The sequence below is a fragment of the Fukomys damarensis genome, unplaced genomic scaffold (genome assembly GCF_012274545.1).
Source record: "Fukomys damarensis isolate Sample0158 unplaced genomic scaffold, DMR_v1.0_HiC HiC_scaffold_31, whole genome shotgun sequence".
Taxonomy (NCBI): Eukaryota; Metazoa; Chordata; class Mammalia; order Rodentia; family Bathyergidae; genus Fukomys; species Fukomys damarensis.
This window is the reverse complement of record NW_022900943.1, coordinates 1,676,946-1,690,341: the sequence shown is the minus strand read 5'-3', so window position 1 is coordinate 1,690,341 and position 13,396 is coordinate 1,676,946. Positions and strand designations below refer to the sequence as shown.

At 36.2% G+C, this 13,396-nt stretch overlaps 1 protein-coding gene across 2 annotated transcripts in view; it reads left to right on the top strand.

The window, feature by feature from the left end:
- Positions 1 to 13,396, top strand: part of Dennd4c (DENN domain containing 4C) — a 90,094-nt gene that overhangs the window by 42,721 nt on the left and 33,977 nt on the right. For both annotated transcript variants that reach the window (XM_010630913.3, XM_010630912.3), the window contains exons 15-19: positions 960 to 1,092; positions 3,927 to 4,133; positions 5,771 to 5,899; positions 8,132 to 8,276; positions 8,567 to 8,713. In XM_010630913.3, coding sequence (XP_010629215.1) covers positions 960 to 1,092; positions 3,927 to 4,133; positions 5,771 to 5,899; positions 8,132 to 8,276; positions 8,567 to 8,713 — 761 coding nt within the window. The remainder of the gene's footprint in view (positions 1 to 959; positions 1,093 to 3,926; positions 4,134 to 5,770; positions 5,900 to 8,131; positions 8,277 to 8,566; positions 8,714 to 13,396) is intronic.

The window sequence follows — 13,396 nt, the reverse complement described above, 5'->3', positions numbered from 1 at the left end:
AAAAAAAAAAAAAAAAAAAAAAAAAAGAAGTTATGATTTGGTTTGACACACAGGGTAAAATCAAATAAGGAAAGGTAATATTGCCTAGAAGAAAATTGGCCAAAGAAAATAATGGAAAAACAAAGTCCATAATATGAAAACATACTCAGTTTTTCTGGTAGTTAAAGAAATGCATATGAAACGAATAAGGAGAGAAGTATTTTTAATTTATCTGCATGAGGACAGCTTATGCTACTAATAAAAGTATGTGTTAAGTTCTGCCACCTGCCTTGCAAGTGCAAGGTCCTGAGTTTGTTCCCTGGTACAAAGAGAAAACAAAAAACAAAAACAACAAAGTATGTGTTAAATAGAATAATTCTAGACATAATTTGATAGTGATTAGTAATTTTAATTCTCTTGATGAACATTGACCTACAAATTCTGTTACAAGGTATTCTAAGAAATTAAGAGAAAGTATTCACAAAGATGTGCACATAAATATACTTGATTGCAGGAGTTCAGAAATCCCATAATAATAATGTCCAACTGTAAGTAATTGGTTAAATTATATAGTACATCACTAAAATAAAAATAGGATTTTTTCTTTCAAATATCAATGGAACATAATTTTATGAAAAAAACAAATGTTACAAACTATACTGACTATTCCATTTAATATAAATTATCATTAAGCACATAGATTTTGTTGAGAGTTATTAATTCCTCTGTTAAGTAAGAGGTGAGGGATTTGTTTTCTAGGTATGGGTTGACAGTAACAAAGAAGGCGCGGAGGAGCCAGTGTTTCCATGTAGGTGGTGTACATATCCTATAGGTATCTTACACTTTTGAAAATAATTTAAGGATTTTAAGGAATAATACTGGGTACTATTAGAGGTTTACAGATACTTCAGTACTGAAATAATATGAAAAGTTAATGTATTTTAAATCAGCAATTCTTTTTCTTTTTCTTTTTCTTTTAGTTACAAATACTTTCCAAGACTGGATCTTAAACTTTTTGACAGACCACAGGAGTTGAAACTCTGTTTTAGTAGACACCCTACTGGGAACAGCATTACAAACAGCCCGGCTCTCATGGCTAAAAGAACCAAACAGGTCAGAGATGCTTTATCTAATACATGTTAATTTAAAGTGTAAAATATATGTATGTGCTTTGAGTTCATATTATGCATTCATCACCCTCTGCAACTGCTTGAATACCCATTTTGATTGTTCCAGATTTTAACTAGATTTCTTACATCCCTCCTTAAAATATTAAGGGTGAATTTTTTAAATGCGGATGTTTATGCTCTAAGGAATCTTTGGGAACTAAATATAATTTTTAAGAACTTTATTGGGATATAATTCTCATACTATAAATTTACCCATTTAAAGTATACATTGGTATATCCAGAGGGATGTTCAACCTCTACTACAGTTCAATTAATTAATTATTAATTAATTTATTTATATTTTTCCTTGAGACAGGGTGTTGCTATGTAGTCCAGGCTGGCCTTGAACTCACTGTATAGCCCAGGTTGGTCTCGAACTCATGGCAATCCTGCCTCAGCCTCCCAGGTGCTGGGATTATAGGTGTGTGCCGTCACGCCTGACACCACAGTTAATTTTAGAACATTTTTCATCACCCAGAAATGAAGCCCAAATTCTTTGCCCATGAATCCCCCTAAATTCTGTCCCTTACAGCCCTAGACAACTGGTAATTTTTCTCTTTTTAATCTCTACAGATTTATCTGTTCTAGGCATTTTGTAAATAGAATTGTACAATATGTGTTGCGATTGGCTTCTTTCACTTAGTGTAATGTTTTCAAGGTTCATCCACTTTATGGCTGAATAATATTCCATTATGTGGATATACCACAGTTTCTTTATTTATAGGCATGTAGGTGATCCCTACATTTTGGCTGCTATGAATAGTGCTGCTGTGGACATTTGTGCATAAGTGTTTGTGTGGGTTTATGTTGTCATTTCTGTTAGTATCTGTCTGGGAGTAGAATCACAGTGTCATGTGGAAAGTCTGTTGTCCACTGACTGGCTGCACCAATAGCATATGAGAGTTAATGGTTCACAGTATCCTTGTCAGTTCTTATGCTCTGTCTTTTTTATTATAGCCAACTGGTGAGTATAAGGTGGTGTTGGCATTTTTCTGGTGGCTAATGTAAAAATACACTTTATATCCCAGTCGTTACATCTTAAAAGGAGATAACAGTATAACCTATAGTCCTGCTTTATTACTGTATCTGATTTAGGCAGAAAGAATTAACCGTGATTAAGTTTCTATAAAAATTAAACATCTTTTTATATGCACACTGACATTTTGAGGTACTTCAGAATGTGGAATATTTCAGAATGAAAACTTTCGTTTGGTTTTACTAATTCTTGGGTAGTCTCCTAAATCCTAGAGGAACCTGAAATATTCTTTAATTTCATACAGTTCATGTTTTTTTAAGGAGTTTCAAGGGGAAACTAAAGAATTTAAAAAACGAACCCATTTAATGAAGGCAGTTTTTCAAAATAGGATAATTACACCACTCAGCCTCTAAATCGCATTTTTGGCAGATTTTTTTTTCATTTTAATAGTTTTTAATACGGCTGTACGAAAGATTACTTTGTCCTGCATTTTCTGACTTGTTTCTTTCTTTTATTTGTCCTTTTCCTTTTCTGCCTGGCAAAATCTGGGTTTCTGTTGAGGATCTTTTGCTTTCATTGTTGAGTTTTAGCATTGAGGTAACCACCATGCCTTGGGTGAGTGTGCACTGGACAGTGCTGCTGTTGGTCCTTCCTGCTGCACCGTGCAGTGGAGCCTGGACCACTTTGCAGTCTGCTGACCTGTATCTTGGACTCGTTCACCTAAGCTTTATTGTCTCTCTTAGATGGGCCTAGATCACACACTGCACTTCTGTCTCAGCTTTTTGGGAAAAGGGGAAGGCATAATCTTCCTGCACATGTGAGACGATGCATTGAAATGTTTTTTACAGTTCTTGAAGTCACAAGGGGATTGAACTCCATTCTGGCTGCCGTTGTGCCAGTGATGGCTGCACAAGACCCCCTCCCCCGGCTAGCTGGAAAGAAAAGAACCTTGGATCTCGGAAAACAAGGGCGTGTAGTTTCAAGTGTGTCTTCACATCTCTTAGAGTTAGAAAAGAAAGTGAATATACCAGTACTTTTTAAATGAAAACTACATTCTAGTAGAGAAACCTGTACTGCAAGGCATACAATACAGTTCTCGCATACTAAGAGTATACGTTTCTCAGAGTATGTAGTTTGATAAATCATCAGCAGAGGATTTTGATATCTAATCTCTTCCACCTCAGTTACAATGAAATAAAAAAGAAAGCATACTATCAAAGTATTATGAAGTCTTTGATCATTCTGAGCCTCTGACCACAAAGGAGTAAGTCTAAAAGGAATTAGTGAGAGAATTAACACAGGACTATGGCTGGGAAGAGAGGGAGGGGATGATACTTAGAGTGAAAATCTTGGCAGGCAGTATCCTAGGACATCTTAAGCTTCAGCAGGGAGAAGAGTAAGACGAATATTGCTTTTCAAGATAAGGATAGAAAAAAGACTGAACAATAAATGAATTTGGAGTGTGTGGTTTTAGCTGTCCTTTTATCTATTAAATATGAATACCTTCTGTATGAAGAGAATCTTATTAACCATTATATAATTATTTGTGATATTTACTCTTAAAGAAATTTTGGTCTCTTAGAAGATAGATGCTGGTCAACAGGTAGTTGCAGAAAAGTATAAAGTAGTATTTCAGTAAATAAATGTTTAGGGAACCATGTAGCACTACATAGGAAGATACTTGTAAAACAAATGCTTGATTTTAGGGTAAAATCTTACCTTAATTTTTTCTTTCCCTTTCCCTTCCCCAGCCCTAATCAGTTGTATTAGATACTATAATATTGTTATTTATTCTTTTCTAGGAGATAAAAACAGCTCATAAATTGGCGAAGAGATGTTATGTAAATCCACCACAGTGGGCGAAGTGCCTGTTCAGTCACTGTTACAGTTTATGGTTCATCTGTCTCCCAGCCTATGTTAGGGTTTCTCACCCTAAGGTCAGAGCGCTTCAGCAGGCGTATGACATACTTCTGAAGATGCGGAAAGCATGTGTGGACCCACTAGACGAGGCAAGTCAAAGGGCTTGAGTAACTGCTGCGAGTATTAATTTGTACTTTTAAGAAAATTTAGGTCTTCGTTGCTTTAAAGTGTGCTTGATGTTTTCATTAATCAGGAGAGGTGCTCTTTTGTGGAGCTGTTTTATATTGTTTATCTTAAAATATATTTATTAAAAAATTCCTGCTTTAGTATAAAGCAAAGACCTCCCCACTTAGGCCAGATTGTTTGCCTGATGAATAGAATATTTTATTCTTTTTTGTGGGGGTTGGGTACCAGAGCACGAACTCAGGGCCTTGTGCTTGCAAGACAGGCGATGGACCCACTGAGCTAAATCCCTGGCCCAGAGTATTTTATTCTTAATATAACTTTATTAAGGAACAGGTTGTAAGTAAACGTTTTGCAAGTGGTTTTCATTTTACGGCCAGTGTCCTAAGGAGAGTTGTTTAGCCTATCTGTGTTTCAGATTAGTCTCCTGAGCATGTAGCTTCTAGTTTCTCAACTTTGGCACTATTGACGTTTGGCCCACACAACTAATATTGGAGGCCCAACCTGTAGATTGTGGAATGTTTAGCAGTATCCCTGGCCACCCCAGGAGATGCCAGTAATGCCTCTTCTTCCTTTATAGGTCAGGATAGTCAAAAGTATATTACCACCAAATGTCCTCTGGATAACTAAATTGCCCCTGGTGACCTACTGGTGTAGGTAACAGTCACTGGTACCTTCCTCATTCGACAGGTTAAGCTAAATCAGTCACAGAAGGTTAAATATTACCCGGTGTGTCTTATATGAGAAACCCAAATACAATCTAAAGAGCAAAAGAAAAGAGAAATGGTAGGAAACAGGGAAGTAGACTTTGTGGAGAGAGAAAATGCATCTGGGGCAGGGGAGGGGGTGTAAAAGTAATTATTGCTGTCTTACGTGTTCCCAAGAAGAATGTAATTATTAAGGATAGTAAATACACTAATGATTTCTTTTTAAATTTCGAAGGTTAAATAAGCCAGTATACATACTGTACCTTGCTCATGGAGAGCACTCAATGAATGATATGCTAGACATTTTCATGCATTCTCTCTGAAGCCTCAGAAATCATCCTAAGAGGTAGATACTGTTATTATCCATTTAGCAGTGAGGAAACTGAGGCACTTATTTAACTTTTCTCTTTGGTGCTAACTATAAATAATTCTGGTACCAGATTAAGATTTAAAATGAAAAATCTCTGCTAATAATGTTACAATGTATTTTTTCTTCATTCTTTTTAAGTTATGTGTTTACAAATCCAGTTTGTTATACAGACATTCTAGAGCTCCTGGCCTTAATTCTTTTGGCATACAGTATATAGCATGGTGATTGGGGAGAGAGCTGTTTTAATCATACTTGGTTTTACAAATGAATTCTTTCTCAAGTTATGGGTAATAACAGTTATCCTCTGTGTAGACTTATTTATTCAAACTATAATGATCTCATAGTTCTTTTATGAAATAATAATGCTGGTAAACAGATTTTAAAAATAATTTTCTAAGATGCTCAAACTAGAATAAAAGTTAAAATAGTACCTAATAATTTTATAAAAAGAATTGAAGAAAGTCTTCAAAAAAATCTAAAGTCACAGACCACTGTGTTATAATGCTTTGATATTATTTCTTGTTAGGTGTGCTATCGAGTAGTAATGCAACTTTGTGGACTCTGGGGTCATCCTGTTTTAGCAGTGAGAGTCTTATTTGAAATGAAAACTGCTAAGATAAAGCCAAATGCTATTACTTACGGTTATTATAATAAGGTAAGTAGGATTGACATTAGGAATATATATGTGCAGCTTATTAAGGATGATAATTTTTTATAAAATTGTAAACATAAACCCACACTTCAGTACTCAGGTAGTTGAATTACAACACTGTTCCTTACCCTAAACCTAATCCTAACAATAACCATAGTACCCATACTCCATTACTCAGGTACTCGAATTCCAACACTATCCCTAGAACTAAACCTACCCTAACCCTAACTCTAACACTAACCATAATACCCACACTCCAATACTCAGGTAATTGAATTCCAACCTACCCCTAACCCTGACTGTCACAGAAGTTTTTCTTTGAAGAAATTTTGAGGGACATAATTTTTTTTCTCCCTTAGTTGACAAATAAAAATTGTCTGGATTGCCAGATGTTTTCTGGAACATATGTACAACACCTGTAATCCTAGTAGTCTACAAGTCTGAGAATTGAAAGTTCAAGCCCAGTCTGGAAAATTTACTAAGTGAGATCCTATTTTATTTTTTTATTTTTTGAGACCCTATTAAAAAACAAAACAAAACAGTAAGTCTGCATTAAATCTCAGTGTGAGGTCTGGGATTTAACTCAGTGGTTCCACCACATGCCTTACAAGTGCAAGGACCCAAGTTCGATTCCCAGTACAAAAAAAAACAAAAGAAACAAACCTCAGTGTGAAGGCCTAGATTTAGCTCTCCATACTGAAATCTTAAAAAAAAAAAAAAAGGAAAAGAAAACAAATATAAACCAGGTGTGGTGGAGCATGTCTGTAATCCCAGCACACAGGAGGCAAAAGCAGGAGGATCACAAATTCAAGGTGAGACTTAACTACATATCAAGAACCTATCTCAAACAAAAAAACCAAAACAAATGGGTAATGTACAGCATGATGCTTTGAAACACGTATACAGTGATACCTCGGTGTATGAACCCAGTTTGTTTGTGATTTGGGGAAGACAGCTGTGTTTGTGTTTGCGGAGAAGAAGGCCATGGTTGAGTTGTTACCAGCGTGGGGTTTGTGAATGGAAGCAAACTATTGCCAAACCCTTTTGTTTGTGAACCAGATTGTTAGCAAACAGAAGCATTTGTAAACCAAGGTGTTATTGTACATTGTGGAATGGTTCAGTCAAGCTGATTAATAAATGTTTTCTCACTTTTTTTTTTTGGTGAGAATGCTTAAATTCTATCTTACTGATTTTCAAAGTATAATACATTGTAATTAACTGTAGTCTTCCTGTTATAAAATAGATCTCTTGAATTTATTTCTCATAATTAATTGAAATTTTATATCCTTTGACTAACGTCTTCTCAAAACCCCAACCCAAGCCTCTATAAACACCATTTTTTTCTGTGAGTTCATTTTCTTTAGATTCTGTGTTTAGGTGAGATCATGCAGCATTTGCCATTTTCTGTGCAGCTTTTTTCACTTAGCATAATGTCCTCCTGGTCCATCCATGTTTGAAGCTGAATAGTCCTCCCCTTGCCCCTCTCTTCTCCCTGAACTCAAACTTTCAATCCTCCTGCATCAGCCTCCAGATTAGCCTGGATTATAGGTGTGCACAGTCATTCCCAGTTGTGCTACATTTTCTTTATCCAGTCACCATGGATAACACCCCCTGATTCTGTATCTTGACTGTTGTGAATAATGCTGCAGTGAATGTGACAGTGCAGAGATCTGTTTGAGATACTGATTTCATTTCCTTTGAATATGTGTTGATTGCTATATCACATGGTAGTGTAATTTTAATATTTTGAGGACCCTCCATAGTGATTTCTGTAATTGCTGTACCAGTGGTGACAGACCAGTGGCACGGGTATTGAGCCAGCTGTTCGGTGTCATTGAAAGCTCTGAAAGGCTCTCTAACCCTGGGCTGCACTTACATCCGCTTGACCAAGTGTTCAAGGGTTCCCTTTTCTCCATATCCTCACCAACACCTGTTATCGTCCTTTTTTATAGCACCTATTGTGACAGATGTGAAGGGACATTGAGGTTTTGCATCTCTGATGATTGGCGAAACAGAGCGTTTTCCCATCTACCAGGTGGCTGGTATAATTCTTTGTATGTCTGTGTATTGACTCTATTACTGATTTTTGAAGGAAGGCTTGAGATACTAATAGCCACCACCAGAAAGAAAATCATTATTATTATATTATTTTTAAATTAAATATTTATTATTATATTATTTTTTAAATTAAATACTCCTAGTAAATATTACTTTTTACCTTTATTTTACCTTTAGGTAGTTTTGGAGAGCCCATGGCCTACAAGCACTCGTAGTGGTATTTTCTTGTGGACGAAGGTGCGGAATGTGGTACGTGGCCTGGCCCAATTTAGGCAGCCGCTTAAAAGGACCATACAGAAGTCACCGGTCTCTTCAACATCAGGTAATGCATATGACTGGAAGGATAGTTTCTCTTTGAACCATAGCTTTATAGGGATAGGAAGTTTTAATTATATAAAGTAGAAAACATAAATATAAATAAAAACAAATAAAAATAAATGAAATTCTCATTCATATTTTCATATACAACTATGACAGGTTATCATAGTCCAAAATTATTACTGTTGTTAAAACTTGTAGAGATTTACAAAGTGTTCTACATGTAAGGGAGCTGTAGGTTCCTGTTCACGTTCAGATTATCAGCTTGTGACGAGCTGTCGTCCTTCCCTTTAGCTCCTCAGCAGGCTGCAGGTGGAAGCGATGGGGACACAGCAAGCCACGGTAGCATGGATAGCTCCAACGATGCTAACAGCGGGGAGCACCCGCTCTTCACCAGAGACCTGGTCAGGCTCGATTCCATGGGCAATCACTGTAGCACAGGTACTGAAAGCTGCATTCTACTAACCCTTCAGTTACTGTCATGCTCTGTCTTTCCTTTTTGTTTTCCAAAAGCTTTTACCCTCCTTGAGTTTGTGCAATATGAAATACTTTTAGAGTAGCATGTATTAATACGGGAAGAATTACACCGTAGTACTTTTCTTTCTGATAGTAAGAGATGAACTTGGGAGCACTGTGCACAGTGCTCTAGCATGGTGCTTCTTTGTATTTATTTGTCATCAGTTTGTGAAAGTAGATGATAGTGAATTTGAGCATTATGGCACAACTCACAAATCTTGTTTTCATTAAATGGAAAATACCCCTTTGACATTGAGTTATGAATATTAAAGAGGGAAGAAAATAAGTCACACAACATGAGAAAGAAGTATTCTGTTATTTTAAAGGTCATACTGTACATGTATTTTAAAATCTCACATGCTACGTGTATAGACATAAGCATGGGCATAACCTCTGTCCTCTGAAGTTGGAAATAAGTGTAATTGAAGGAGAACATTGGGCAGATGTATGTGTGTTGCACATTCTTCTGTTTGTGTTGTTTTGTTTTCATTGTCATTAAAATCGCAAGTCTTCCTTTAAAGAGAATTCTAATTCCTGTGCTTCGTCTGAAGGACTTGTCTCAATGACTGAAGTTTCCTTTTCTCTGCTCTTTGTCGCTCTGCTTTTGCTCTGTGCTGTCTCTGGGTGCTGCATTTGTCCTTGGCTGTCATGGTGTGGGTGCAGACAGACTTTTATGCCGTGAAGCTGTGGAAACACGTGTGCATTAATTCTGCCTTTGAATAGTAACCATTTCAGGTAATTTCCCATTTATTAGGTTAAATTTTGCTGGCATACAAGGGTGGGGAAAGATATTTTGTTTTAATTTAAATATTAAGTATTTTTACAGGTGGGAAACAGTTTTTCACTTAATCTTGCCCTTTTTTCTTCCTTGGTAATTGTACATAGTCTTTTAAAAATTCTTATTTTTATCAATATGTATTTTCAGTACATAATGATTGCATTCATTGGGGGGGTTGTGTACATAGCACATTAATTCTTTTTTATCATCTTCCCCTCTCCTCCTCCTCCCCTCCCTCCATCTCAAAGTCCCCTTCCTTCCCTTTTGCAGAAAGTCTGACTCCCTGTCATATGTAGTGTTCAATGAGAATACCCAGCTAACATTCTGTGGTCAGTTTGCAGAACATATTTATATTTGAAAATGTGAAAAAAAATGTGCCCTGCTATAATTCTTATTGTGAGGTTGGTTTTAACATAATTTCTTCATGTAATGTTATAGGCACTAAATAATTCATTATTCCAGCTGTTGATGTACTCATTGCTTTCTAAAATTGTTCTGCTGAATTTTTGTGTTTAAAAACTACCTTCCCATAATGATAGGCCTATGTGTAAATCATTGAAGTCAACATAACTTTATAGCTTTCAATCTTGTTTATAATTTACTTTTAAAAATTTCATTCATCTTGTAAATAAGATTATGGGATTTTCATTTTAGCTTTTCATAATGCTTTCATAAGTTTTCATAATGCTTTAGAAAAAATGGGCTTCGTGTATAAAAAAAAAAAGAAAGTAATTTTGTGGTATGAAACCACTTTACCCTGAATAATGATATAAAACTCCCTTGACTCTTATTCTTCCATATTTTTAAGTTTCTTTTTAGTCCCTCCCTGGGTGGGGAGGTGTCTTAATAAGTTTTCCTGAACCCCAAGTCTTTCCACTGTGGCCTCCCAAGTAGCTGGGACCCCAGACACACACCACTGCTTCTGGCTTTAGCAGCATCACACAGTTGTGCCCAGATACTCATGTCACAGTGATCATCAGTCTCTATAGGGTCACAGCACTGGTACTTTTGGGGGGTACCGGGGCTTGAAATCAGGACCTTGTGCTTTTGTGCAGGCGGTAGAACCACTCAGCTAAATCCCTGGCCCACACTGGTACTTTTTGAAAGCCTTATGGCCCAGATGTTTAGCTTGCTCATTTCTTTAAGGATTATCTTGTGGAATCTTTCCACTTGCTACACAGTGCTGATTACCCAGCTTATTGAGAAATATCTGGATTTAGTAATTTACTCTGTTCCTAATCTGTTGTCCATTTCCTGGCACTGTGTGCTATACCAAACTTGCTGAGAAGGCCAATAAGAAAACAACTGAAGGTAGTCAGTCATTCTAAATAGAAATATTTAGAGACATTTAATTCTTTTGTTACATGATAAACACAAAGCCTAGGTGGCAGTGCAGTAAGTTGTAGAAAACAGAAGAAGGTACTGCACATTTTGTGTCTTTCATTCATAACCTTATAACTGTTTTTTTAATTATAAAACTTTTCATAACCAAAACAGATTTTTCAGAAATCTTATTTTGAAATAACTTCAAGCTATGAATTGAGTATCACCGTCTAGACAAAGACCTTATCCAGCATTGGATAACACAAGAGCAGTACTACTAAATTGTGCCTGCATGTGGTGCACTAAATGTTGTGCCCACTTTGAAAATTCACATGGTGAAGCCCTCCATGCAACAATATTTAGAGATAGGGCTTTTGTGGAAGTAATTGCAACTAAATAAGGTAAAGATGTGGCCTGGTCCAGTTGAGTGAGTGCCCTTCCCACCAGAGGTTTGATCATTCCCTCCGCTCCCTCCATATATACATACAGAAATGTTACAAGAATAATTTAGAAAGCCCCTGTTTATCTTTTATCTAAATTTACTGCTTAGTTTTCTATATTTTTTATGATTTTTATCCCATATGCATATGCATTTATTTTTCCTAGGTCATATGAACAGGTTATATACATTTTGTCTTTTATCCTCTTTATGCTTCAATGATATTTTCTTTCAATATGACTGCAGTTTAGTAACTAAATTCAGCAAAACATTGATATAATACCATAACCTGTAGTCTATTTTCCAGTTTTGTCAATTGGTCTAATGTTTTTTGTTGTACTTTAATCTCAACTATTTAGTGTCATTAGCTTTGGCACAGTTCCTCTAGTTTATCTGTTATGAGCCTGACCCTTTTAAAGAAGTCACTTTGATTATTTTGTTGTACAATGTTCCTTAATTTGAAATTATCTAACACTTATGGTTTCTTTTTTTTGGTAGGCAGCAGGCACCACTGAGCTAAATCCCCAGCCCCAGTCTAACACTTATGATTGGGTTAGGTTGTGAATACATCTGTATACTACATAAGTGATGTTGTGTCCTTTCTAATATATCACATCCTAGAGGAAGCATTATCTGTCTCTCAGGAAGTTAGTTTTGATCTCATTGTAGTAGGTTTTCTCTGTATATTGTTAATATCTTACCACTTGAAGATGATAAACTATCTGTGAGGGGACATTGAGACCATATATATAACCTCTTTGTTGTGCTCTTATATTTAGTAACTGCTGATGTTTGCCCTAACTGGCCGATACTATAATGGTTAAAAGTGGTGATTTACTTTCATATTTAGATGATAGCGTTCTAATGTATGGAGGAATTGTCTTTCCCTATTTTTTCTAATTTGTTATCAGCACAAAATTATAGGTTCCTATTTTACTTAGTGAATTTGTAAACTACTACTCTCCATATTTGATCCTTAAATTATCCCAGTCTTGGCCAATAGGAGCTCCTGTATTCCTTTGTCCTTTAGATATACTTGTTTGATGTTTCGGAGTACTTCCCTTCTGGCGCAGCAAACTGTTCCTGGCTCATCTTTGCACTTTTCCAGCCTCAGTTCTGGAATCGGCCATTTCTTTGAGGATCTGCTATTTCTTTTAGATTTTGGAAGCTGGATCTCAGGAATCAATTTTAGAAACTGGATCTGGGCTGAAGTTGTATTCATTGATACCAGGGTGTAAACTCTTTGTAGACTTTTAATAAACAAAGCTGAACTCTGTGTGCGTGTATGTGTTTAGAAATACAGTATCTTCAATTCCAAATCAACCTCGCTAAGATTCTTTACCTTTCCTCATTCCATTCAAAAAACAAAAATCTGCTCGTTATAATAGCGTATGCTTGTAATCCTAGCTACTGTGGAGATTGAGGCAGGACAGTGGCAAATACAAGGCCATCCTGGGTATCTAGCAAGATCCTGACTCAAAATAGAAAATATAAGAAGGTTGGGAATATAGCTCAGTATGAAACCCTGGGACCAATTCCCATTAATGGGGGGAAAAGAACCCAACTATCTTCTCTGGTTAAGAATATTGTCTACCTGCATAATCACATCTCCTCATTTGCTTAGTCCTACAATATACATAAAATAATTCCAAAATCATCATCCTTAATCCCTGTGAGGAACAAGGTAAATATGCAAAAGTTACCCTGCTTGGTTTTCTCTTATCTTTGCAATGTGGTTGTATTAATTCATATCAAATACAGTTGGCCTCATTTGCATTCAGTTTTAGCTCCCTCTGATTGTTGATTCAATTTTTTGACTGTGTAGAAATCTACACATCAAAGACAAAAGCATAGTGAAATCCTTAATGAAGTTTCTTCCCTAGTTTTTCATCCTGTTTTCCTCCATTCTTTTCAGGTAACCATTTTTCTTGTTTTCTAATTCACCATTCTGACTTTTCTTTTGTAAAAGTAAGTAGTTCCTTCTCACTGAATGAGTAGCAGGGCTGGGGATTTAGCTTAGTGGTTCCAGCGCCTGCCTCACAAGCAAAAGGGACCGGAGTTCAATCCC